The 23,390-nt window shown below is 42.7% G+C and overlaps 1 protein-coding gene across 3 annotated transcripts in view; it reads right to left on the bottom strand.

The window, feature by feature from the left end:
* The window catches only part of WWTR1 (WW domain containing transcription regulator 1), a 207,147-nt gene that overhangs the window by 118,580 nt on the left and 65,177 nt on the right, over positions 1–23,390 (bottom strand). Inside the window, exons 1-2 of one of the 3 annotated variants that reach the window (XM_063704293.1) lie at positions 22,785–23,004; positions 21,836–22,269 (exon numbers count right to left, since the gene is read on the bottom strand). In XM_063704293.1, the coding sequence (XP_063560363.1) occupies positions 21,836–22,266 (431 nt within the window). In that variant the 5' untranslated portion in view covers positions 22,267–22,269; positions 22,785–23,004. Of the gene's footprint in view, positions 1–21,835; positions 22,270–22,724; positions 23,005–23,390 lie in introns of those variants that run through there. The other 2 variants (XM_004037833.5, XM_019024199.4) reach the window with 2 other exon arrangements.

Genomic DNA, 23,390 nt, shown 5'->3' on the forward strand with positions numbered 1-23,390 from the left:
TCATACGAATGCATTGTATTTTTAGTAATTGGACTTGTTTGATCTCATATCTTTTGATAATTACTAAAAATCTCCCTTCAAAGTGATGAAAGATTCAAATGAAGCTAGAATTTAATTTATATTAGGTCTTTCAGATGAGGTTTAAGTAACATTACAGTCCCATTACTAGGAAAATGGGTAAATAAACTGTGTATAGCCATGAAATGGAATAACATATTAAGATCTCTAGCTGCTGTCATAGAACAAAATACTTTAAAGTGGTGGGTAAAAACGAAGTTAAGGTACAATATATAGAAGAAGAAGAAGAAGAAGAAGAAGAAGAAGAAGAAGAAGAAGAAGAAGAAGAAGAAGAAGAAGAAGAAGAAGAAGAAGAAGAAGAAGAAGAAGAAGAAGAAGAAGAAGAAGAAGAAGAAGAAGAAGAAGAAGAAGAAGAAGGAGAAGAAGAAAAAGAAGAAGAAGAAGGAGAAGGAGAAGGAAAAGGAGAAGGAGGAGAAGGAGAAGGAGAAGAAGAAGAAGAAGGAGAAGGAGAAGGAGAAGGAGAAGGAGAAGGAGAAAGAGAAGGAGAAGAAGAAGAAGGAGGAGAAGGAGAAGGAGAAGGAGAAAGAGAAGGAGAAGAAGAAGAGGAAGGAGGACAAAGAGGAAGAGGAGGAGGAGAAGAGGAAGGGGAAGAGGGAGGAGGAGGAGGAAGGAGGAAGGAGGAAGAAGGAAGAAGGAGAAGAAGAAAAACTTGAATCATTGGTTTCTACATGCATATGTCTGAAGGACAGTCCCTGAACTGAGAAAGGGGCTCTCCTTCTGGGGAGATGAGCAGGATTGGGGATAGAGGGTCAAGAAAGTCTATTGCTTTAGCTGAATTTCTTAAAGCAAGAATGCATTTATTTATGACTTGGGCAGTTTTTTAAAATAAAAAAAAGGCAATGTTGAATATATGACCATCTATGAGTAAAGTAAACCTGGTTTATAATTTTAAATTCTTCTTCCCTTTATTCTGGTCAAAAGGGGATTCATTTTCCCACTTTTCTGAGATCTGAAAAGATGATAACCTTATCAAATCTTGGGTCTGTGTGACCTTAAAGGACAAGTAAAGAATAAAAAAGTTCAAGTCAAAATTTTAAATGAAGATATTAACAATGAATAAGTAAATTAGAATGTGATGTTCCCAGGAGAATGAATTTTCCTGGATTAATCTGGCTAAACTTTCTTTGAAGTTTGTGGATGATGGCAACACCACTGAAAATGAACTTGAGGCTGTGTTTAAATACTTGCTACTAACTAGCTTTTCTGACATCTCTGTACTCACTACTGACACAGTCAATCCACTTAATTAGTTTTGTTGATATCTCCAATTCCCCTATTTACTTTGTATCCTGAAAAGTCCTTTGAAACCAAAACAGCCTACTCTACCTCTTCAGCTCCATTGGGAAAGGTTACAATCTTAGGATCATTTGAAAGGCAAGGAAGGGGTAGTAAATTTCCACCATCAAGTGGAATGTGGAAATAATCTGGGAATAGATGAATATATTGAATTAATACCAGGAAATTTTCCTTTCTTGGATCTTCATTGTTTTTGCTTGAAAAACTGATTTTTTAGAATTCATAGTCGGGCTAAGAATTAAATACAAAGAATAGAATATATTCTAAAGTAAAATATACATTATATGTATCCTTTATGCTAAGCACAGTACCAGTATGTGGCACACAGTATGTGCTCCATAAATATGTATTGGCTTATTGCATAGGAAAGAGTCACCAGAAAATCTAAATAATGTAGAAATTTAAAAGAAAAAAATCATTTATATTTCTTTCAGCAAAAGTTAAATGAATCCCTACTATGCATGCCATGCTTTGAGTCAGGCATTAGAGAAGTATTATGCACAAAAAATTAGCTGGGTGTGGTGGCAGATGCCTGTAACCCCAGCTACTCGGGAGGCTGAGGCAGAATCACTTGAACCTGGGGGGCAGAGGTTGCAGTGAGCTGGGATCATGCCACTGCACTCCAGCCTGGGCGACAGAGCAAGACTGTCTCAAGTAAAAAAAAAAAAAGAGAGAGAAGTATTATGCAAGGCAGGTAAGATTTGGTTCTTGTCACTATGAGTTCATAGCATATAGAATAAAAATAAAGGACAAGTACTCTCTATCACAGCAAATAATCAAAGGTTGTCTATCATTTCTAAACTCAATTTCACATCAAACTTGCTATATTATTACATCTAATCTAAAAGCATCAATTTCTGCCTGTGACCACCCAGTCACATTTTGATTATTTTAACAGCATATTGAGTATTTTTTTTTTTTTTTTGAGACAGAGTCTCGCTCTGTTGGCCAGGCTGGAGTGCAGTGGCACAATCTCGACTCACTGCAACCTCTACCTCCCAGGCTCAAGCAATTCTCCTGCCTCAGCCTCCCCAGTAGCTGGGATTACAGGGGTGTGCCACCATGCCCGGCTAATTTTTTTTTGTATTTTTAGTAGAGACGGGGTTTCACTATGTTGGCCAGGCTGGTCTTGAACTCCTGACCTCAGGTAATCCACCCGCCTCAGCCTCCCAAAGTGCTGGGATTACCGGCATGAGCCACCGTGCCCGGCCCATATTCAGTATTAACATTAATCTCAATAAATATTCCCTAGTACCAATATGTGCTAGGCATGAAGGACAATACAACACCAGTTCCATATTCTAAGAATTGGCAAGTTGGAGAAATGAAATAAACCCATTCATTTACAAACAAACCTTACACGACACTCTAATGGACAGTAGAAAAGATTAAGTGGCAAATTACCCCAACAGATCAAATTACTATGGGGATCTGGAGTAGGAGGAGATCCCTTCTAGTTGGTTGGAGTAATAAGGCATTAGACAGGAGATGGGGTTGCTAAGTCTTAATAGACCAAGCATAGGGATGTAGGACATTCTAGGCAAGTGAGAAATGACACGCTACTCCTAACCAAAAGTCCAAAGATGAGCCACTCTGTATGACATATGCAGTGGCAACCAGGCACGCCTGTAATCCCAGCACTTTGGGAGGCCGAGGTGGTGGATCACCTGAGGTCAGGAGTTCAAGACCAGCCTGACCAATATGGTGAAACCCCGTCTCTACTAAATACAAAAAAATTAGCTAGGCGTGGTGCTGTATGCCTGTAATCACAGCTACTTGGGAGGCTGAGGCAGGAGAATGACTTGAACCCAGGAGGCAGAGGTTGCAGGAAGCCAAGATTGCACCATTGCACTCCAGCCTGAGCAACAAGAGCAAAACTTTGTCAAAAAAAGAAAGAAAAGAAAAGAAAAGAAAAGAGGGATGCAGTGGCCGTGAGCATAAAAGGAGAGAAAACTAGGGAAAGAAGCACTTTAATCGTTTATGGAGCTTCCTTCAGGCCTGTTTATTAACATATTCCAAAAAAAATCACTGCTGTATGTACACATATGCCTTAAGATAAAGAGGAGCAACTGGAAAGAGATACAAGCCCCAAGTACAGTATACTTCCCTGACATTTGTGTTTTTAAAGAGTTCATTTAAAGGGCAATGGCATAATACTAGTATAATTCACATAATGCTAGCTCTGGGCTTTGGACTTTTAACCAAATGTTAAAAATGACTCCTTTTCTCTTGTCTCTGCGTGTGCTTCTCTGACTCTCTTGGCCTGTTTCCATTCTCTTTCTTTTTTCTCTCTCCATCCTTCTTAGTGTAAGTTAAAAAAAAAAAATCAATGCCGCAAGTTATGTTTAAATTCAGCCCACATGACATTTCCTTCGCATTTAATTGCTTCCATACAATTTATATCCGCTAGTCACGCTAGACCCCAGAGTATTAAACATGCTCTTTTACAAAGAAGCTCTTGTCCTGTAATAACCCCCATAATCAAAGTTCAGGAATTATGGGTAAGGCTCAGCCGGCTGATGGGGAAACAAACAGGTTTTTAAATTCATCCAAAGCAAGCTTCAGGCAGGAAGCAAATCAAAGCCGTCACTCTACCACCAGGTTTGAGAGCAAAAACACTGCAGAGGCTAGCTCAAACGAGAGATATTGGCATCTCTGCACATCCAGCAAATCTGATGCCAGATACTTTCTCTTTGGGCTGCCGTGAAGAACCACTAAACAATGCCACTTAAAGACACATGGTTACATTCTCTCTGCTTTCAAGTCAGCCCATTCCAAAAAGATCTAGCAATGGTCTACAAAGACTGCTCTTAAAATGCCTCTAAATGAATAAATCATTCTTCTTTGTTATTCAGAGTAGACTAAGACTAAAGTTATCTTGGAAAAAAAAAATATATACAGGGTCTCTTTCTGTTGCCCAGGCCAGAGTACGGTGGTGCAATCATAGTTCACTGCAGCCCTGAATTCATAGGCTGAAGCGATCCCCCTTGCCTCAGCCTCCCAAGTAGCTGGGACTATAGCAGTGTGCACCACCACATTCTGTTAATTTTTAAAACTTTTTTATAGAGATGGGGTCTTGTTCTGTTGCTCAGGCCAGTCTCAAACTCCTGGCCTCAAGCCATTCTCCTGCCTCAGCCTCCCAAAGTTCTGGGATTATAAGTGTGAGCCACGACAACCTAAAGTTACCTCTTCTATTTTCCTATAGACAGCTTGGACAACATGTCTGGTCTTCTTTCATACTAATGGACAGCTACACACATCTCAAGGTCTCTTATAAACTCATATTTCTGGGCACTTTTACAACTTATCCCATTATCTTCCCCACTTCTCAAGAAATCACCTCCCCAAAAGTTCACCTTTGAAAAAGTACAGAAGTTGGCTGGGCGCAGTGGCTCACGCCTGTAATCCCAGCACTTTGGGAGGCCGAGGTGGGTGGATCACGAGGTCAGAAGATCGAGACCATCCTGGCTAACACAGTGAAACCCCATCTCTACTAAAAAATACAAAAAAATACCCGGGCGTGGTGGTGGGCACTTGTAGTCCCAGCTACTCGGGAGGCTGAGGCAGGAGAATGTTGTGAACCTGGGAGGCGGAGCTTGCAGTGAGCCGAGATTGCGCCACTGCACTCCAGCCTGGGCTACACAGCGAGACTCCGTCTCAGAAAAAAAAAAGAAAGAAAGAAAGAAAGAAAAAGTACAGAAGTCATACAACTACACAGGGGCACTAACATGACTTCTTGGATTGCCCTTATTCATGTAGCCCACTTTTCACAAGAATTGTGCCTACTTTCCTTACAAAATATCTTTAAGCAACATTTCTGGTCTTCCCCACTGTATTCAGATAAATGCCTCTCTACCAGTGTCAACAATTTTAAGAAACCTTTAATTTCACACAATCTCCTCTGTTCAAAACCCAACCAGATCAAGAGCAAAACAATTTAAACTATTCATCAGATCCAGACAGTTGCATCTTAAAGAACTTTTTGAAAGTTTCTATGGCTTACATCTCTGATGGTTTTCATAAACCAATGCTTTTGTCTATAGATAAATGTTAGAACCAATATAGATTGGTTTTGTTTTTGTTTTTTTGAAACAGAGTTTCGCTCTGTCCCCAAAGCTGAAGTGCAGTGCCGCAATCTTGGCTCACTGCAACCTCCGCCTCCCTGGTTCTAGTGAATCTCCTGCCTCAGCCTCCTGAGTAGCTGGGATAACAAGCATTTGCCACCACACCCAGCTAATTTTTGTATTTTTAGTAGAGACAGGGTTTCACCATGTTGGCCAGGCTGGTCTCAAACTCCTGGCCTCAAGTAATCCACCCACCTCGGCCTCCCAAAGTGCTGGTATTACAGGCATGAGCCACCGAGCCCGACCAGAATCAATACAGTTTGGATCAGAGATATCATGCTACTCTTAGAAACTGGCAGATAATAAATATATTATTTATAGCCAATAAACTACTTTTGGTCTATCATAATAAAAAAAAAACAATTCCTAAGCTATCACTAAAACATGATGTCATTTGTGGTTGCTTTATTTTGTATTTACTATACAGATGTATTCTTTATTGTGATGGCCTAGATCTGGACATATTCAGAGCCAAAATTATTTTACGTATCAAGTCACTGGCAAATCAAAGAAAAACCAAATTATTTAAACATTCATTTAGGAGCTCATATTTATATTTTGGAAATGAAACCTCATATTTTAAGACATTCGATATTATTTATTATGCAGGGTCCTTTTATCTTGTTCCACAATATAACTTTTTGTTTTACTCTTGGCAGACTTTACTGTCACTGTACAAAACAGACATTGTTTAAAAAACCCATTTGTAATAAGTGTCAGTAAATATGATCTTTCGCTTCAGCTGAAGCAACTCTATGGCATCAGTTTACACCTCCACACTCACTTGGAAGTTTATAATGCTTGTTTTCAGCAGCTTTCAAACCTAGACTCCATACAATACGTACCAGCCACCAAGATGTTTACCAGTCCTCAGAAGGGCCTTTCGAGAACTCTTAAAACTTAATTTGTTACTGACGCTTTGCTTAAAGGACAATGCACTTTAATTAGCCACACCACTGGCCCTTTATTCACACACATGAGGTAAGCTGGACATTCCAATGCATGTGCAACTGGGAAATTTGAGTCCTTTAATGGTTTTCAATAATTAACTAGGGCCGGCCAATTATTAGGTTAAACAAAAAGCACTGTGGCAAAACTTGACTCACTTCACTACGGCTAATAATTACAAAAGGTTGTGCTGGCCCATCCCTCACTCTACTTACCTGCCAAAGTTTCAGGCAAAGCCTCAACAATTGGGATCTAACCTTTAAAATCATTTCTTTAATGTTGACACTCCAAATTGTCCATAATGACCCTACACTCTGCTCCTACTGTTAATAATCACCAACTACTTAATAGTTATTAAAAAGTTAGCAACAGACAAATACAAAGAACAATGTTTCCACTGTGTACCATACGGATTACAGCTCTTGGACCTTTGCTTGAGAACACAGCTTTCCAAGGCCCAAAGCACAGCCCCTGTCATCTTCATACTTCGAATGCAGACATGCAAGATCAATAACTCAAGGTTAACTTTTCTTAGATGATAGATAAGATAGCTAAACTTTTTTAAAAGCCTAGGTAAAAAAGAGATGTTTTAAACATACCCTTGGCTACAGCTCAACTTTTAGGTAGCTGATCCTTTCTCCATTCCTGCCTTCTTTCCTTCAAGCTTTTCTACAATATAGCTTTATGGTTGGATTTTATGTTAAAATGTACAAATGCGGCCGGGCGTGGTGGCTCACACCTGTAATCCCAGCACTTTGGGAGGCCGAGGCAGGCAGATCACCTGAGGTTGGGAGTTCAAGACCAGCCTGATCAACAGGGAGAAACCCCGTCTCTACTAAAAATACAAAATTAGCCAGGCGTGGTGGCCCATGCCTGTAATCCCAGCTAATTGGGAGGCTGAGGCAGGAGAATTGCTTGAACCCAGGAGGCAGAGGTTGCGGTGAACTGAGATCGCATCAATGCACTCCAGCCTAGGCGACAAGCAAAACTCTGTCTCACACACACACACACACACACACACACACACACACACACACGAAAGTACGAATACCCAAATATAAGTTGGATGATATAATTTTGTAAGAGAAATCCAGCCGGGCATGGTGGCTCACGCCTGTAATCCCAGCACTTTGGGAGGCCGAGGCGGGCGGATCACGAGGTCAGGAGATCGAGACCATCCTGGCTAACATGGTGAAACCCCGTCTCTACTAAAAAAATACAAAAAATTAACCAGGCGTGGTTGCAGGCGCCTGTAGTACCAGCTATTCGGGAGGCTGAGGCAGGAGAATGGCCGGAACCCGGGAGGCGGAGCTTGCAGTGAGCCGAGATCGGGCCACTGCACTCCAGCCTGGGCGACAGAGTGAGACTCCGTCTCAAAAAAAAAAAAGAAATCCTTATTTGCCAAAAGTTGCATATGCATAGGATTATATTTCACATAATACCTAAAACAAAGACCCAAAAAGTGGGGACGGTTGCACTAGAGAATGCATCTGCAGAAAACCTAAGTAATTTTATGAGCAGCACTCAAGTTTACTGCTTCTTTTATGATTCTTAATCCCGCCTACTAAATTCACATGTCTTTACAAATCCCAAATCTGTAACAAGGCCACCAAGTGCTCCCAAATTAGCAAAATACAGAATAGCCTTTTAACTACAATACAAGCGTTAACTACAAAATGCAGCCAAACTCAAACCAGTTTGATATAATTAAACATGTTTTATTTACCTTATATTGTGAAAGGGCAAACTGGCCTGGCGAACTTACTTGCATTAATCTGAGTCTCCTTTGCCAGGTATCAAAATCAGTTCCGGTGAATGGAGAAACAAAGATAGGAAAGATAAACATTTATCTGAAACTACAGTTACATAATATTTGGAACCATAAATTTTTTACTGATACTCTCCAAACATAATCTGCTATTTTTATGGCTGTAATTTAGTTATGACGTGTGCCAGCAATAACAGTCCTGTGCACTACAAATTGTGACAAAGATTTTACCAAGCTAGGATTGCAGACTGTAATTTTCCTCACAGCAAGTAATGATCATATCAATTAGAGTCATGTTTTTACCCGAGTCTTATAACTTATCTCAGTTAGTTATAAAACACTGATTTCGGACCCCATTTTAATAGGATGCTTAAACAAGCAAACGTGTGGTATATGGCAATAAAGTGAGAGACACTATAGGTTATATGGAAACTTGTGGGGCTATGTGGGAGTGTATTCACACCTTATCTAATTGAGATCTTTATTTTCCTTATTTTTCTGTCTCTCAAAACTAAATTATCTGAATTATCATAAGAATTAGTACCTCAGGCCCTGTTATGACCTATCCTGGGAAAGAAAGTGTCCTCGTGGAAAAGTCATTCACTGGACATTTTTCAGTCCTTATCTTCCTTGACCTCTGAGAAACACGCCACAGAGCTAACCATTCTTTCTTCTTGAAAGACTTTCTTCCCTGGCTTCCACGCACCACTCTCTGGATTTCCTCCTACCTCTCTTTCTCTTCTCTCTCCATCTCTTTACAGGGTCCATCAGTACTTCTTGTTTCTTCTCATTCTATCTGTAACCTCTCTAAGAAATCTCAACCACACCAGGATTTGAATAATTATACACATTCCACTACACCCCATTTTCCTCCCTTGGGCATCTTAAAGTCACTTCAAACTCAATGTTAAATAATTTCTCCACCTCTTCCAAGCCTCCCAGTACTGCTTGCTACAATTAGAGGCGCCACCAGCCCTGACATTATAGAGCCAGCAATCTGCAAATCTGCCTTTCCTCCTGCTTTACTCGCTGCCTTTATCCAATCCATCACCAAATCCTGTCAAATTTACCTGCTAATATCCCTTCAATGATTAAAATGATCTCACTTCTTCTCTTTTCCAGCACCACTAAAGCAACTTTTCAGCAATTAAATCACTCTTATGAATACCTTCATTCCAGAGTGGCAGAATATTCCAGTCACTACCTGTGCTTCTGGAACTGTAATGAAAATTTCTATCCCTGTTTCTCCCCAGTATGGCTCACATCAGACAGTCCTCGAAAACCTGACCAGTTTTGGGCCAGCAGAGACATCACTTTCTCAAACCATAAAGCCAAATCCCAGTCTCTAGATCATGGTTACCCCGATAAGGCTTTTCACCCTGAGACATCCCATCAGGCATTGCATCCAGTTCTCCAGAATTTAATCCATGTCTATACTCTACCCGGTCCTGAGGTTATGTGAGGCTCAACCAGTAACAGAGACTTCCCACAATGCAAAAACAAACTAATGCTGTTTTTATCAGTCAAGTCATATATACATATATGCATAACAAATCCTTGGAAGATAACACAAGTAACTGTGAACAGTAGTTACTTCTGAGGAGTAAACATAGTGTGTGTGTTGGGGTTGCGGGGTGGTGGTGGCAGGGAGATGGGCAGTACTTTTACTGTTCACTTCTTTTTTTACTTATTTTTTGAGACAGAGTCTTGCTCTTTGGCCCAGGCTGGAATGCAGTGGCCTGATCTCAGCTCACTCCAACTTCCACCTCCCAGGTTCAAGCAATTCTCGTGTCTCAGCCTCCCAGGTAACTGGGATTACAGGTACACGCCACCATGCCCAACTAATTTTTGTATTTTTAGTAGATACGGGGTTTTACCATGTTGGCCAGGCTGCTTTTTTTTTTTTTTTTTTTTTTTTTGAGATGGAGTCTCAATCTGTCGCCCAGGCTGGAGTGCAGTGGCACAATCTCAGCTCACTACAAGCTCTGCCTCCCAGGTTCGCGCCATTCTCCTGCCTTGGCCTCCCGAGTCACTGGGACTACAGGTGCCCGCCACCGCGCCTGGCTAATTTTTTGTATTTTTAGTAGAGATGGGGTTTCACCGTGTTAGCCAGGATGGTCTTGATCTCCTGACCTCGTGATCTGCCCGCCTCGGCCTCCCAAAGTGCTGGGATTACAGGTGTGAGCCACCACGCCTGGCCCCAGGCTGCTCTTAAACTCCTGACCTCAAGTGATCCACCTGCCTTGGCCTCCTAAAATGCTGGGATTACAGGTATGAGCCACTGCCCACCCCTACTTTTCACTTTATAACCTTCAGTTCTGTTTGGACTTTTTGGTAAGAGTATGTATTATTTTTATAACAAAAGCCAGCTTTCTAAAAACAAACCCCAAAATAAATGAAGTCAGTAAAAGTTACATTTGTTCATTATAGTCACATTTACCATTTCCTTGGGTTTTCTCCTTTCTGATGGGTTATCACACACAGTTGCAGCCTCAACTATGATAGGTGCCTAGGTGCCCCTTTGAAAACCTAGGCTAAGAAATGCTTTGCAAGTGCAAACTAGGAGAAAGATATTCAGTATTTTAATATCTGCAGAAAAGCCATCATAAATGAATATTTTTTTTTAAATAAACAACCTAGCATGTGTATTTTTCTCCAGTCACCATGTTTTGACTCCTGAGTCTGTCACTGGAAATGCTTACCAGCAGACTAGTCACAAAAAAGAACAGAAATTAGATTTTTGTACAGTGTTCAGAATTGAGATGTGCCACAGCAAAATTTTAAAACAATGAGTTACTGTAGAAGCCACAAAGACATAAAATATACTATGTACTAGAAAACAGATTATATACAACCTTTGTGCCATAGATTTCCATTTTAAGACTGAACTTCTTAGAATGATTATTAAGTTAATGAAAGATATGATTAATTGGTTGATGCATAAATTATAGCTAGAAGGATGGATGGAAAAATAAAATGATAGGTAAGTAAATAGATGAATTGATAAAGAGATGGATGACAGACACATTAGATAGGTCGTTAAGAGAGATAAACAGATTACTGCTTCTCAAACTATCGGTGGTGAAGGACCGGGGTTTTATTTCCAATCTGTCAAGACCAGTATGTAGTCCTATGGTGGATGGCTTATACATAGCTCACACCACATTTGACTCATCACACAAGAGTGACACACCCAAACTACCCTGTTCCACAAGATAATTGCATTGGTCACCTACTTGGATGTCATAGGAATGCCATTTTGCCATAAAGTTTCTAAATACTCTCAACTTCTCTATCTAGCTCTTCATAGGCCAGTTATAATTCAATTGTACACTGGCATCAGTCCATGGACCATACTTTGAGTAGCACTAAGCTATATAATCAGTTACTTCCCAGCAGTATGCCATCAATTCTTATTGGTTGGGCATCCACTCTAACTGGTTATTGAATTTGGTAGACCATGCATCAGCCTTGTATAAGAAGGATAAGCAGACTGATTGACAGATAGAACAGTGGATGACAGATAAATTAGATAATCGACTAGCTAGCTAACAAATTAGATGGGAACTGGAGAGCTCTTCTTTGTGCAAAGAATATTTCTGAATAAAGTGTTAACAATGGTACTTTCTAAATGGGGGATTCAGAGAAGATCAGAAGAATTTCTTTTCCACTTTCCTCCCTCCAACAGTGTTTGAGCATATAAAATTTTAATTAAAAAGAGAAAGAAACAATTTAAATGTCCATCAGTAGGGGACATGATGTACATTTAAATTCCTAAGCAATGGAATACTATGTGGTCCTTAAAAAAAACAGAGGTTTATGTACAGAAGAGAAATGAACTCCAAAATATATTATACTAAGTGAAAAAAAAAGAAGGTGCAGAAGAGTGTGTACAGTACACTACCATTGTGTTGTGTTAACATGGTCTAGGTGGATATCTACATTGATACATGCATGCTTGTACTCACAAAGAGTACAAAAACTAGTGCTCTGGGGAGGGGGACAAGAGGACCGGGGGAGAGTGAAAGAAAGACTCTTCCCAGTAAATGCCTTTGTACTTATTTTAGGTTCTTGGTATTTAAATGTATTTATTACCTCTTTAAAAACTTTTTTTTTTTTAATTTAAAGAAGTCACCTGAAAACATGAACTTTCGAGTTTAGAAAATGTGTTCCTGAGAGGGAGGCCACTGGCTGCTCAGGCAGGGCATCCTCAGGGAACTGGGCCTAGGTGGGCCCTGGTGGGATGACTATGGTTCCAGAATCTCAGTTTTGTCTGTGTCTAGTTAATCAGCCTCAGAGGAACTGAGAAAGTACCGAAAACCACAAGAGAGTATTCTGGGAACAAGCAGACTCAAAAGCTATTCATTTACAAGCAGAAATGATAGATCCAGCAGGGGCGGTCCCAAGTCAAGGGTAGCCTGGTATCCCACTTACTTGGGAAGTAAAGACCACCCACAATTTTGGAACTGTACTTGCTAAATTGAATATAGGATGGAGCTATGAATGGAAAGATAAAAAGACTATCATTTCCAGACTCTTTTAAGTCAGCATAAAATGCTTAGTTCTCTAAACAACCAGGAAGATCTCAACACAGGTGACAATGGTGGGGTCTTATGCTACAGTCACAAAAAGCTAGGACTCGTGTATCTCAAAACTAAGGAGTGAGAAAGTTGACATTTACTAGCAAAAGGTCAGTGAGCCCACCCTAGCTGAGGCTCCAGAACCTCAATGGGATGCATAATCATCTACCAACCAACACCTATCTTTTAATACAAGTCAGTACAAGCTCCTCTTAGTCTCAAAAACACACCCTCAGCATTTCTGCCTCTATACCTCTCTTCCCATCCCGTTTTTCCTGGAAGGCTTGTCTGCACACCTACCTATATCTTTGCCATTTTTTGAAGGTTCCATTTATGTCTAAGCACCTTTATGAGACTTCTCTGAACACCCAGCCTTCATTCATCTCCCTCTCCACTGCATTTAGTATCTGGAGCTCTGACATTAATCTTGCAGTCAACGGGGCACAGATACAATGGAATGCCATTTCCAAGCATGGAAGACTCCTACGAATTCCAGGGTGCAAGTTTACAATGAAAATGGCTAAAAATAAATAATACAGGATTCCTTTCGAACACCTACTATGTGCCAGGCACTGTGCTCAAGTTAAGCAATGCCAAGCAAGACAAACATCATTCTTCCCCTGATGGAGGTTACAGTGCAGTAAAAAAAGGAAAAACAAAACTAAACAAAACAAAAAAAAACAGTAATATGGGAGTGGAGCAATGACTGAGGAAACAGAAGGGCCTATGGGAGGAGGAGCAGCAGCATCTAATCCAGAGTGGGAGCTGCAAGTTGGGGAAAAGTTCCTGCAGGATGTGGCATCTAAGCTGATATCTGAAGGTAATGAAGGAGTTAAGCAGGCAAAAAGCAGGGAAATAATGTTCCAGGCAAAGGAAACAGCTTGTGCCAAGTTCCTGAGGCCAGAAGGAGTATAGCCAATGGGAGAAACTGACAGACATTCTGTACAGCTGCAAATTTCAGACCTTTAGTCATATTATAAATGACTGACTTAGGACACACCTTACAAAGGCTTCCGGCAAACCAAGGTGGAAGGCAGCTGATCCAGGCTCTAGGACCACAGGTAGAAACCAGCTCTTTGGCCTGGTTTGTCTGTGTTCCCCTTCTCTCTCCAGATTCTGTCAGCTGCCTGCGGTGATAAAGCCAGCCACACATTTCTTCTTTTAGGACATACTCACGATGCTAACACACACAGGAGTTCAATGATTTTTTTTAATTTTTTTTATTTTTTATTTTTTTGAGGCAGAGTTTTGCTCTTGTTGCCCAGTCTGGAGTGCAATGGCATGATCTCGGCTCACTGCAACCTCTGCCTCCCGGATTCAAGCGATTCTCCTGCCTCAGCCTCCTGAGTAGCTGGAATTACAGGCAAGCGCCACCATGCCCGGCTAATTTTGTATTTTTAATAGAGACAGGGTTTCTCCATGTTGGTCAGGCTGGTTTCAAACTCCTGACCTCAGGTGATCTGCCTTCCTCAGCCTCCCAAAGTGCTGGGATTACAGGCGTGAGCCACCGCGCCCAGCCAAGTTCAAATGATTTCTAGTTGTAAATTAGCTGAACTGGCTAAAGATCTTTTAGATGGCACAAAGGCAAGGCCCTGGAAGATCATCGCCCCCTTCACCGTCTAAATCCTGAACAATAACAGGAATGAACTTGCAAAGGTGGTGTTTGTGCCAGGCACTGCGCTCAGCACTTTATAAATGTTTCTTCATTTCACTTCTTCTCCTAATAGCACTGAGCAAGTGAACATTATCTTTTCCTTTCTTATTTATTTTCTGCTATGCCTAGACGGAACATTAAATAAAAGCTAGAAGTCCAGGAAAGAGAGCATGCAAGTAAAGAATAAGCTGAAAGAAATCCATATGACCGCCGGGTGCAGTTGCTCACGCCTGTAATCCCAACACTTTGGGATGCCATGGTGGGCAGATCACCTGAGGTCAGGAGTTTGAGACCAGCCTGGCCAACATGGTGAAACCCTGTCTCTACTAAAATACAAAAATTAGCTGGGCGAGGTGGCAGATGCCTATAATCCCAGCTAGTCGGGAGGCTGAGGCAGGAGAATCGGCTGAACCTGGGAGCAGGAGGCTGCCGTGAGCTGAGATGGCGCCATTGCACTCCAGCCTAGGCGACAAGAGTGAAACGCTATCTCAAAAAAAAAAAAAAAAAAAAAAAAAAAAAAATTCTGTAGAGACAGAATCTCGCTATGTTGCCCAGGCTTGTCTCAAACTCTTGGCCTCAAGCAATCCTCCCACCTCGGCCCCCCAAAGTGATAAGATTAGTGGTGTGAGTCACCTTGGTGGAAATCTTGATGAGAATAAAATATAAATAGACAATGGAGGTGTACTACCCATTTCTGGTATATTTGGGTTTTCTTCCATCATCTCTATCTCACCATCAATGACAGTTCCAAATAGCATAACTCAGACTCAGTTCAGAAGCAAACTCTAAAAATCCATCCACCACTCCACCACCACAGTTATGTGATCATCAAGGATACATAATTACAAGACCTAATTATGGGCCACACAATTGGCATGAGACAGCATGGCATAAGGACAGGAACACAGGTTTTGGAATCACAGAGTTCTAATCCCATCTCTGCCACTCACCTGTTATATGACCCCAGGACATTTATTTAACCTCACTGAGCCTCAGTTTACTTAACAGTAAAATGAGGTAATAATATATACCTGTTCATGGGATCACTGTGAGGGTTAAAAGAAATAATATATGTAAAAGCATCTAGGGTTATGAAAAAGTTCCATATGCATATAATTCTGTTGCTATCTCTCTGGGATGTGCTGACTCTCACTCTCTGCCTTGTCTGGCATAGAGCAGGTAATCAACAAATGTCAATTACCTTTCCTGCTCATCTCCCCCTTCTCCATTTCCTCTTCCTCCCCTATACAACACAAAAACAGCTCAATTTGTAGTGACAATCTAGATTCCAAACAACAAAAACTAGACACTTCTCAGATGGAGTTGGGTATCCTCTGCCCAAAATGCTGAAGCAAAAGGGCACTTACAGTGAGCATTCCTATTTAGGTTTCTCTTAACCAGGAAAGTTGACTCTAACTCCTTATTTTAAACTTAAAACTGACTTTCAACTCCAGATCCAGGTTGTCCCTCAAAGCTACAGCTGTAATCCAGAGTCAAAAATCACCTGACCCCTATTGCCAAGGTTTCTGCTTCTGATTTTGGCTGGGTAAATAGGCTATGTGTGTTGGGAGAGAGAGAAGAGAAAGCAAGAACTAACTTGTACTGAACATCTCCTGTGTGCCAGATGCTTTAAATATGCTCATCTTTCAAACCACAATGCAACAGGTATCACTCTCTTCACATTACAGACAACTGAGTTCGCAGACAGTATTTTTTGAACGACAAAAGGCCCTTATGAAAACAGCTACATTATACTGTCATTCAAAGATAAACAAAAAACAAGCCAGAGTCAGAACAATTTTTAAGTAAATACGTTCAGATAGAAAACGACTTGAAAAACTTACCTCCTACAAACCACTTAAGTAGTTACTCAAGCATGTACTGCAGCAAAATGAGGGATAAACCAAAAAAATAGGAAGACACGGGAAAAGGAAACAGCACTTCCAGCCATGGAAAGAAGTCCCAGGATGACACCTCTGTAGTGGGCTTAGTGAATAACCAGTTCAGAACGGCACAGAACGAGAAAGGAATCTCGGCATACAGCTTAGACAAAGAAGACTCGATAGGTTAGACAAGATTGAGAGCCTAGAAAACTTTTGAGATCATAATAATGGCAAATAATGCATGAACACATTAAAAGGCAATCAGAAATACTAGGGAAAAAATTTAAGAAAGTCATGGTCCAAATATGAAAAAACCAAAAGGTAACACAAATTTAAACAACTGATGAAGTGAGAAAACAAAAAATCCCATTTGACTTTGGGGCTAGATATCTCATCCTTTGATTGGCCCAGGAATCCTAACAGCAGACCCACAGTGCAAGTCTAAAATCCAATCCTGACACACAAGGCAATGAATCATTTCACAAAATTGTAGTCATGTAAATGTTGCCTATGGATTTTCTTTTTTTTTTTTGAGATGGAGTCTGGCTCTGTTGCCCAGGCTGGAGTGCAGTGGCGCGATCTCGGCTCACTGCAAGCTCCGCCTCCAGGGTTCACACCATTCTCCTGCCTCAGCCTCCTGAGTAACTGGGACTACAGGCGCCCGCTGCCACGCCCGGCTAATTTTTTTTTTTTTTTTTTTTTTTTGTATTTTTTAGTAGAGACGGGGTTTCACCGTGTTGGCCAGGATGATCTCCATCTCCTGACCTCGTGATCCGCCCGCCTCGGCCTCCCAAAGTGCTGGGATTACAGGCATGAGCCACCGCGCCCGGCCTTATGGATTTTCAGCTTTAAGAATCATATACGAATAAGATGGTCAACTTTGGGGCAAAGCACAAATACAGGTTATGGGTTCAGGGCTTTGGCAATGTGGAAAGCAACATTGTCAAAAAGTGAACAGTAGAACTGGTGGCAATCCAAACATTACTGACATACAGCATAAGGAATCAAGAAATACTATCCAAAGTTGAAAAAGCCAGGTGTGGTGGCTCACACCTGTAATCCTAGTGCTTTAGGAAGACGGTGGGAGGATTGCTTGAGGACAGGAGTGAGACCAGCCTGGGCAGCATAGGAAACCCTGTCTCTACAAAAAAGTTAAATAAATTAGCCAAATATGGTGGTGCAAACCTATAGTCCTAGTTACTCAGGAAGCTGAGGTGGGAGGATCACTTGAGCCCAGGAATTTGAGGCTTCAGTGAGCTATGATTCCCACTGCACTCTAGCCTGGGTAGCAGAGAGAGACCCCATCTCAAAAAAAAAATATATGATTATTTAAAAAAGGTGACCTAACAGACAAATTTAAAATATTATAAACATCAAACCTGGGAGAGACAAAAGAAAACTAGCTTAAAGAGCTACATTCTCACTTTCATATCAGGTGCTAAAAGTTGATAAATCAAAACATGGTGGTAAAAGCACATTACTTAGGCTTAAGAAGGTAACAATCTAAGAATTAAATATGGGAACAGTTGAAAAAAATTAAAAGTTTCCCTCTGTGAGCCTTGAGGAGGTGAAGGAAACCATTGTTTTTCAACAAATGTCCTCCTGTATATTGGATTTGTTACCAAGTGCATGGATCACTTGGACAAAAATAATTTTCTGTCACACATTTGAGAAAAGGCAAAACACTAAAATTGTCACTAAAAATTAGACGTGACAGCCAAATGTTATAGTCTGAATTGTATTTAAGAGGATAAAATCTTTTTTCTTATAAAATCACGTTATTCAAATGAAAGATTTTTACAAGAATGTTTGCGAAAGAGTAAAGATGGGAAATTCTACTGAAGCTAGATAACTTTCTTCTTTATAATTCCCCATTTTCTGGTTTATGTACAGAAAGCATGTATTCTATTTATAATCAGAGACCTTTGAAAAATTTAATGTGATCAGTATTCAGTCAGTGTGCCAGGTTGCCCAACACCCCAGCCTGATTCATGAGATTGAGAGGACAGCAGGAATAATGAATGAACACAGTGGTTTTTAGAGGCTAGGTGTTTTAACATTCAATCTGCTTCACTGTTACTCTAGTTTTTAAAAACTTTTTATTTAGAGATGGGGTGGGGGTGGTAGTGGCTGCAGGTGGGCACCACCATGCCCTAGTCATTGTTACTCTAAAGGAATATCTGAATACCACAGGACACCTGAACGCCACAGGAAAGGTGTGAATGCTCAGGAAAGGTGCCTTCAGGAGGTTGCAGAAAGTGATTACATCATATACCTAGGAATAATCTTACCTGAGAAAATGACAAAAGGCTTTTTTAAAGCTTCTTAGATGTCCAGGCTCTGTTTCCCATTAAGTTCATTGTTTAGCTAAGGAAGTGACATGGGGGAAAGGTGGAGGTGGGGAAAAAGGAAAACTGTTGCCTAAGTAGACAGCAACAGATTAGAGGTCCAGTCCAGGGTCCACCATTAAATAACCACATGACTTTCCCAAATTCCTATCATCACCCTTCCGTGGCCTCAGTTTTCTAGTCAAAAACTAAACTAAACAAAATTGACCCTTGTCATTCTAAAATCCTTTGATTTCCAACTTATAAAGCTCTCAACTCCCAACAGAGTCAAGAAAAAGATTCTTCTTCTGGCTGGGCATGGTAGCTCATGCCTGTAATCCAAGCACTTTGGGAGGCCAAGGCAGGAGAATCACTTGAGTACAGGAGTTTGAGACTAGCCTAGGCAACATAGTGAAACCCCATCTCTACCCCAGCCAAAAATAAAAAAATTAAAAAAAAAAAATTTATCTGCTAGCCTCAGCCCTATTTCATAGATGGCAAGTAAAGTAATAAACAGACATAATGAAAAGTAACTCCGAGTGAGTCACCATCATTTTTCAAGCTTCTACTTAATCCACTGAAATACACTGCCTTTTGAGGCTGTGTAACAAAGTGTATGACATTTACCTAATTCCAACTTTAAACAAAACTCTACAAGAAATTCAGAGAACTCTTGGCAGATTGCTTATCCTTAAAGACAATAGTCACTGACAAATTCTTAACCTCTCTTAGTCACTTGGCCAAAATACTTCCAGGGATAGCATCAGAGCAGGCCAGCCTACTACTTACACATTTTTTTCAGCTGTCATTTTCATTGACTACCCAAAGTGAAATGAAGATGCACTCTGTTTTGGACTGGAGAGTGGTTGTGGTTGGGGGGATGGGCAGAGAGATCACAGCAACTTTCTCTAAATTCAAGGCTAACTTCCACTTTTGCCCTTGTTCACAGGCAGTTCTGAGCTACTCCAATCATTCAAAACACAATGTATAAAGGAATTGTTTTGTTTTGCTTTTGTTTCAGGGTCTTTTTCGTCTAGTTTTCCTCAGATATTAGGCAAGCCTAGCTCCTATTTCATATTTTTAATAATCACAGTTATACTGATCATATACCATACGTATGTGTGTATAGATTCATAAACACAGTTTAGAAATCATGTAGGGCTGGGGCCAGGTGTGGTGGCTCACACCTGTAATTCCAGCACTTTGGGAGGCCGAGGCGGGCACATCACGAGGTCAGGAGATCGAGACCATCCTGGCTAACATGTTGAAACCCCGTCTCTACTAAAAAAAATACAAAAAAGTAGCCGGGCGTGGTGGCGGGTGCCTGTAGTCCCAGCTACTCGGGAGGCTGAGGCAGGAGAACGGCGTGAACCCGGTAGGCGGAGCTTGCAGTGAGCCTAGATCGCGCCACTGCACTCCAGCCTGGGCGACAGAGCGAGACTCCATCTAAAAAAAAAGAAAGAAAGAAAGAAAGAAATCATGTAGGGCTGGGCATGGTGGCTCAAGCCTGTAATCCCAGCACTTTAGGAGGCGGAGGCAGGCAGATCACTTGAGGTCAGGAGTTCAAGACCAGCCTGGCCAACATGGTGAAACCTCGTCTCTACTAAAAATACAAAAATTAGCCAGGCGTGGTGGTGGGTGCCTGTAATCCCAGCTACTCAGGAGGCTGAGGCAGAAGAATTGCTTGAACCCGGGGGGCGGAGGTTGCAGTGAGCCGAGATTGTGCCACTGCACTCCAGCGTGGGCGACAGAGTGAGACTTTGTCTCAGAAACAAAAACAAAAAACAAACAACAACAACAACAAAAGTCATGTTATTACATCATATTCTTGACTCCACCAGCTACTTAGAAGTCAAAGGACTGAGCACATGTCCAAACTATCACTCAATATCCCAGAGAAGACCAGCTGTGGCATAAACGACCATCAAGTCTGTTTCAGAATCTCAGCATTACACCAACCTCAGAAACAAAAAAAGAACTCCTTGAACAAGATATCAACAGCCTTGAGATGGGGAAGTAATAAGAATTGGTCACTGGTATGAATCAATGGGCTCACTATAGTAAACTTTATCCATCACTGTGTATTCATTCTTAGGGCTCTCTCATAGCAATCAGAGCATCAAATATTAGTGCCAAAGAAAGGCTTGATTAAACTTTTAAAATTGTACATAGTGTCTTCACTTTTGAACTAAGGCTACTCTACTAAAGAAATATGGGCTTTAAAATGAAGTCTAAGTCAAGTTCTTAGGAGAGGAGTTTCCCTCACTGGCAGTGCAGGCAATCCTGAACCAAGTGGTTAGGCTGGCACAACCTCCATCTTTGATAGCCTGACCCTATGACCTCAATGGAACATTTCAAGTTCCAGCCTGGTTTGTCCTGAGGAATGTAGTTATCTTAGGGTACCACAATTGAAACAACCTCCTCTAGTGTTTGAGAATATATTTTCCTGTGGGGTGTAATTTGAAAATTTCAACTAATGTAAAATTCATGACATCAAAAAGCTGGAACAATGTGAAAGGAAGAAGAGTGACAAAGCAGGCTTGTGATTTGATGGTATTTTAGGTTAACAAGTTTAATGTAATAAAACTCCTAACACAATTTCCACACGATTGATTTGTCCAGCCCACAACTACTCCACCACACAGTTGCTAATAACATCACTGTGCTGTGTGGTCATTATGTCACCCAGCTGGGAGCACTATGGCCTACCAGCCACTGTTCACTTTTCCAGCTTGCTTTTCCCAAGAAGATAGAAACTGCAGACCACCTACTTCACCAAAAGTCCCTCTGTTCCCCAAGCTTCACAGCTTTTCTCTGATTTATCTTGGTGTCACATCCCAAAGGGCCTGGCTCTGGACTATCTGACTTAGAGTGGCCAAGGAAGGGACTAAGGGTCTGTGCCCAAGAGTTGGCTTCAGTCCTGCAGATTCAAGGCAAAGTCACCTATGTGTTTTATGGTGGATGAACTTCACCACTGCTTCTGATCCCTCCTTCTGATCCCTTACAATTCCAACACTCAGAGACTCACTCCCTGCTTCCAGCTCTCCATATCTGTGAAATAACCGTGGAAGGACACACACCATCTCTCTCTCTCTCTCTCTCACACACACACACACGAACACACGCGCGCGTTGGGCACTGTGACTTGGTGCCTTCTTCGGCTCCAGGCTGACTTACTTGAGGAAGTACCTCTGGCCAGTGGCCGTGAAGGTCATCTCCCAGCCCGGGGGCAGTGGCAGCTCGTCGGTCACGTCGTAGGACTGCTGGCGGAGGTGCGCGTGCTGCTGCGCGGGGCTACCCGCAGCACCCGCGCCGGTGCCCAGCTGCAGGGACGCGGGCGACGAGTGCGAGCGGACATGCTGGGCACCCCCAGCCAGTCGAGGACCCGGGTGGCCGCCCGACGAGTCGGTGCTGGACTGGCGCGAGTGCGAGCCCGAATCAGGCTCCTTAAAGAAAGACTCCGGCAGGATCTTCTTCCGCCACGAGCTAGGCTTCGGATTCATGACAGAGTTGAAGAGGGCTTCGAGGTCTGTGTCTAGGTCCTGCGTGACGTGGATCACTTGCTGCCCAGGCGGCGGGAGCGGAGGGGGCGCCGAGGCCGGATTCATCTTCTGCAAAAAGAAGGTCAGATCAGCCTTTTATTTAAGGTCGGAGGAAGTGGGTAAGAGGGTTACAGGGTGAGAGGGCGAGATGGTGGGAGGAAGAATAGAGGGAAAAGGAAACGAGGAGACAGATAATTGCCCGCCTGGAGATCCCAGACACTCAGCGGTAAGACCAGCAGGATGGGGGAGGGGTCCCTCCTGGCCTCGAGAATTATGCAACTTTCTTGAAGCAAAGAAGTTGCCTGGAGGAGGAGAAGATAGGGCGAGGGGTGGAGGGAATAACTGCACTCGGGGCTTGCTGAACCGCAGGATGGCAAAGGAAAGGTCGCACGTTTCCAGGACAGGCAGCCCCCCGAAAGAAGTTCAGCCCGAGCCAACTCCACCACGTCTCGACTCCGGAAGCCCGAGGAGCCTGGAGCCCTGGAGTGGCGCCGGATGAGCGCGCGAGCTCCAGCGGGCACTACCTGGGCGGGCAGCGAAGCTGAGCCTGAGCGCGCGGCGGCCGCCGTCCCGCCCGAACTTGCCGTCGGGCCTGGGTCGCTCGGGTGAGTCCCGAGATTGCGGAGCTGGAGCCGAGGCTTGGCTGACAAATCCCGACCCGACTCGGTGCCTGGCAGTCTAAGGGCTTCGGCTCTCACATCCCCCGAGCTGGCCTAAGGCGCTAGTGCTGGGCGAAAAGGAGGCGCAGGAGAAGCAGACAGCGCGGCCGCAGCAGCTCCCGGACTGTCCCATAAACAAAGTTTGGAGCAAACTCCCACCCCCAGGAAAGAGGCGGGCCCGCAAGTTGAGCTGTTGAATTATGTATGACCTCCTAGTCCCTAGCCGGCCAGCCCCCGCTCGCCCCTCCTCTTCCTCCTCCTCCTCCTCCCACCCCGGCTCCAGAAAACCCTGGGCGTGATGGGTACTTTACTGGGTAAGAGGAGACGGGTGCCCCCCACCCACTCCTCCCGGCCGCGCTGACCTCTCCCGCGGAGACCTGCATCTGCATTCCTTTGAGTTTACCACGGACTTGGGGCGGGATCAAAGGGAAAGTGGCCTGAGCCTCTTTCATCAAGGGGTTGTGGACCGAAACCAAGGCCGGGGGTGGCGGAGGGCACGCGGATGAGGGGCTCAGGCCTAGGAAGGGCCGG

The sequence above is a fragment of the Gorilla gorilla genome, chromosome 2 (assembly GCF_029281585.2).
Source record: "Gorilla gorilla gorilla isolate KB3781 chromosome 2, NHGRI_mGorGor1-v2.1_pri, whole genome shotgun sequence".
NCBI lineage: Eukaryota > Metazoa > Chordata > Mammalia > Primates > Hominidae > Gorilla > Gorilla gorilla.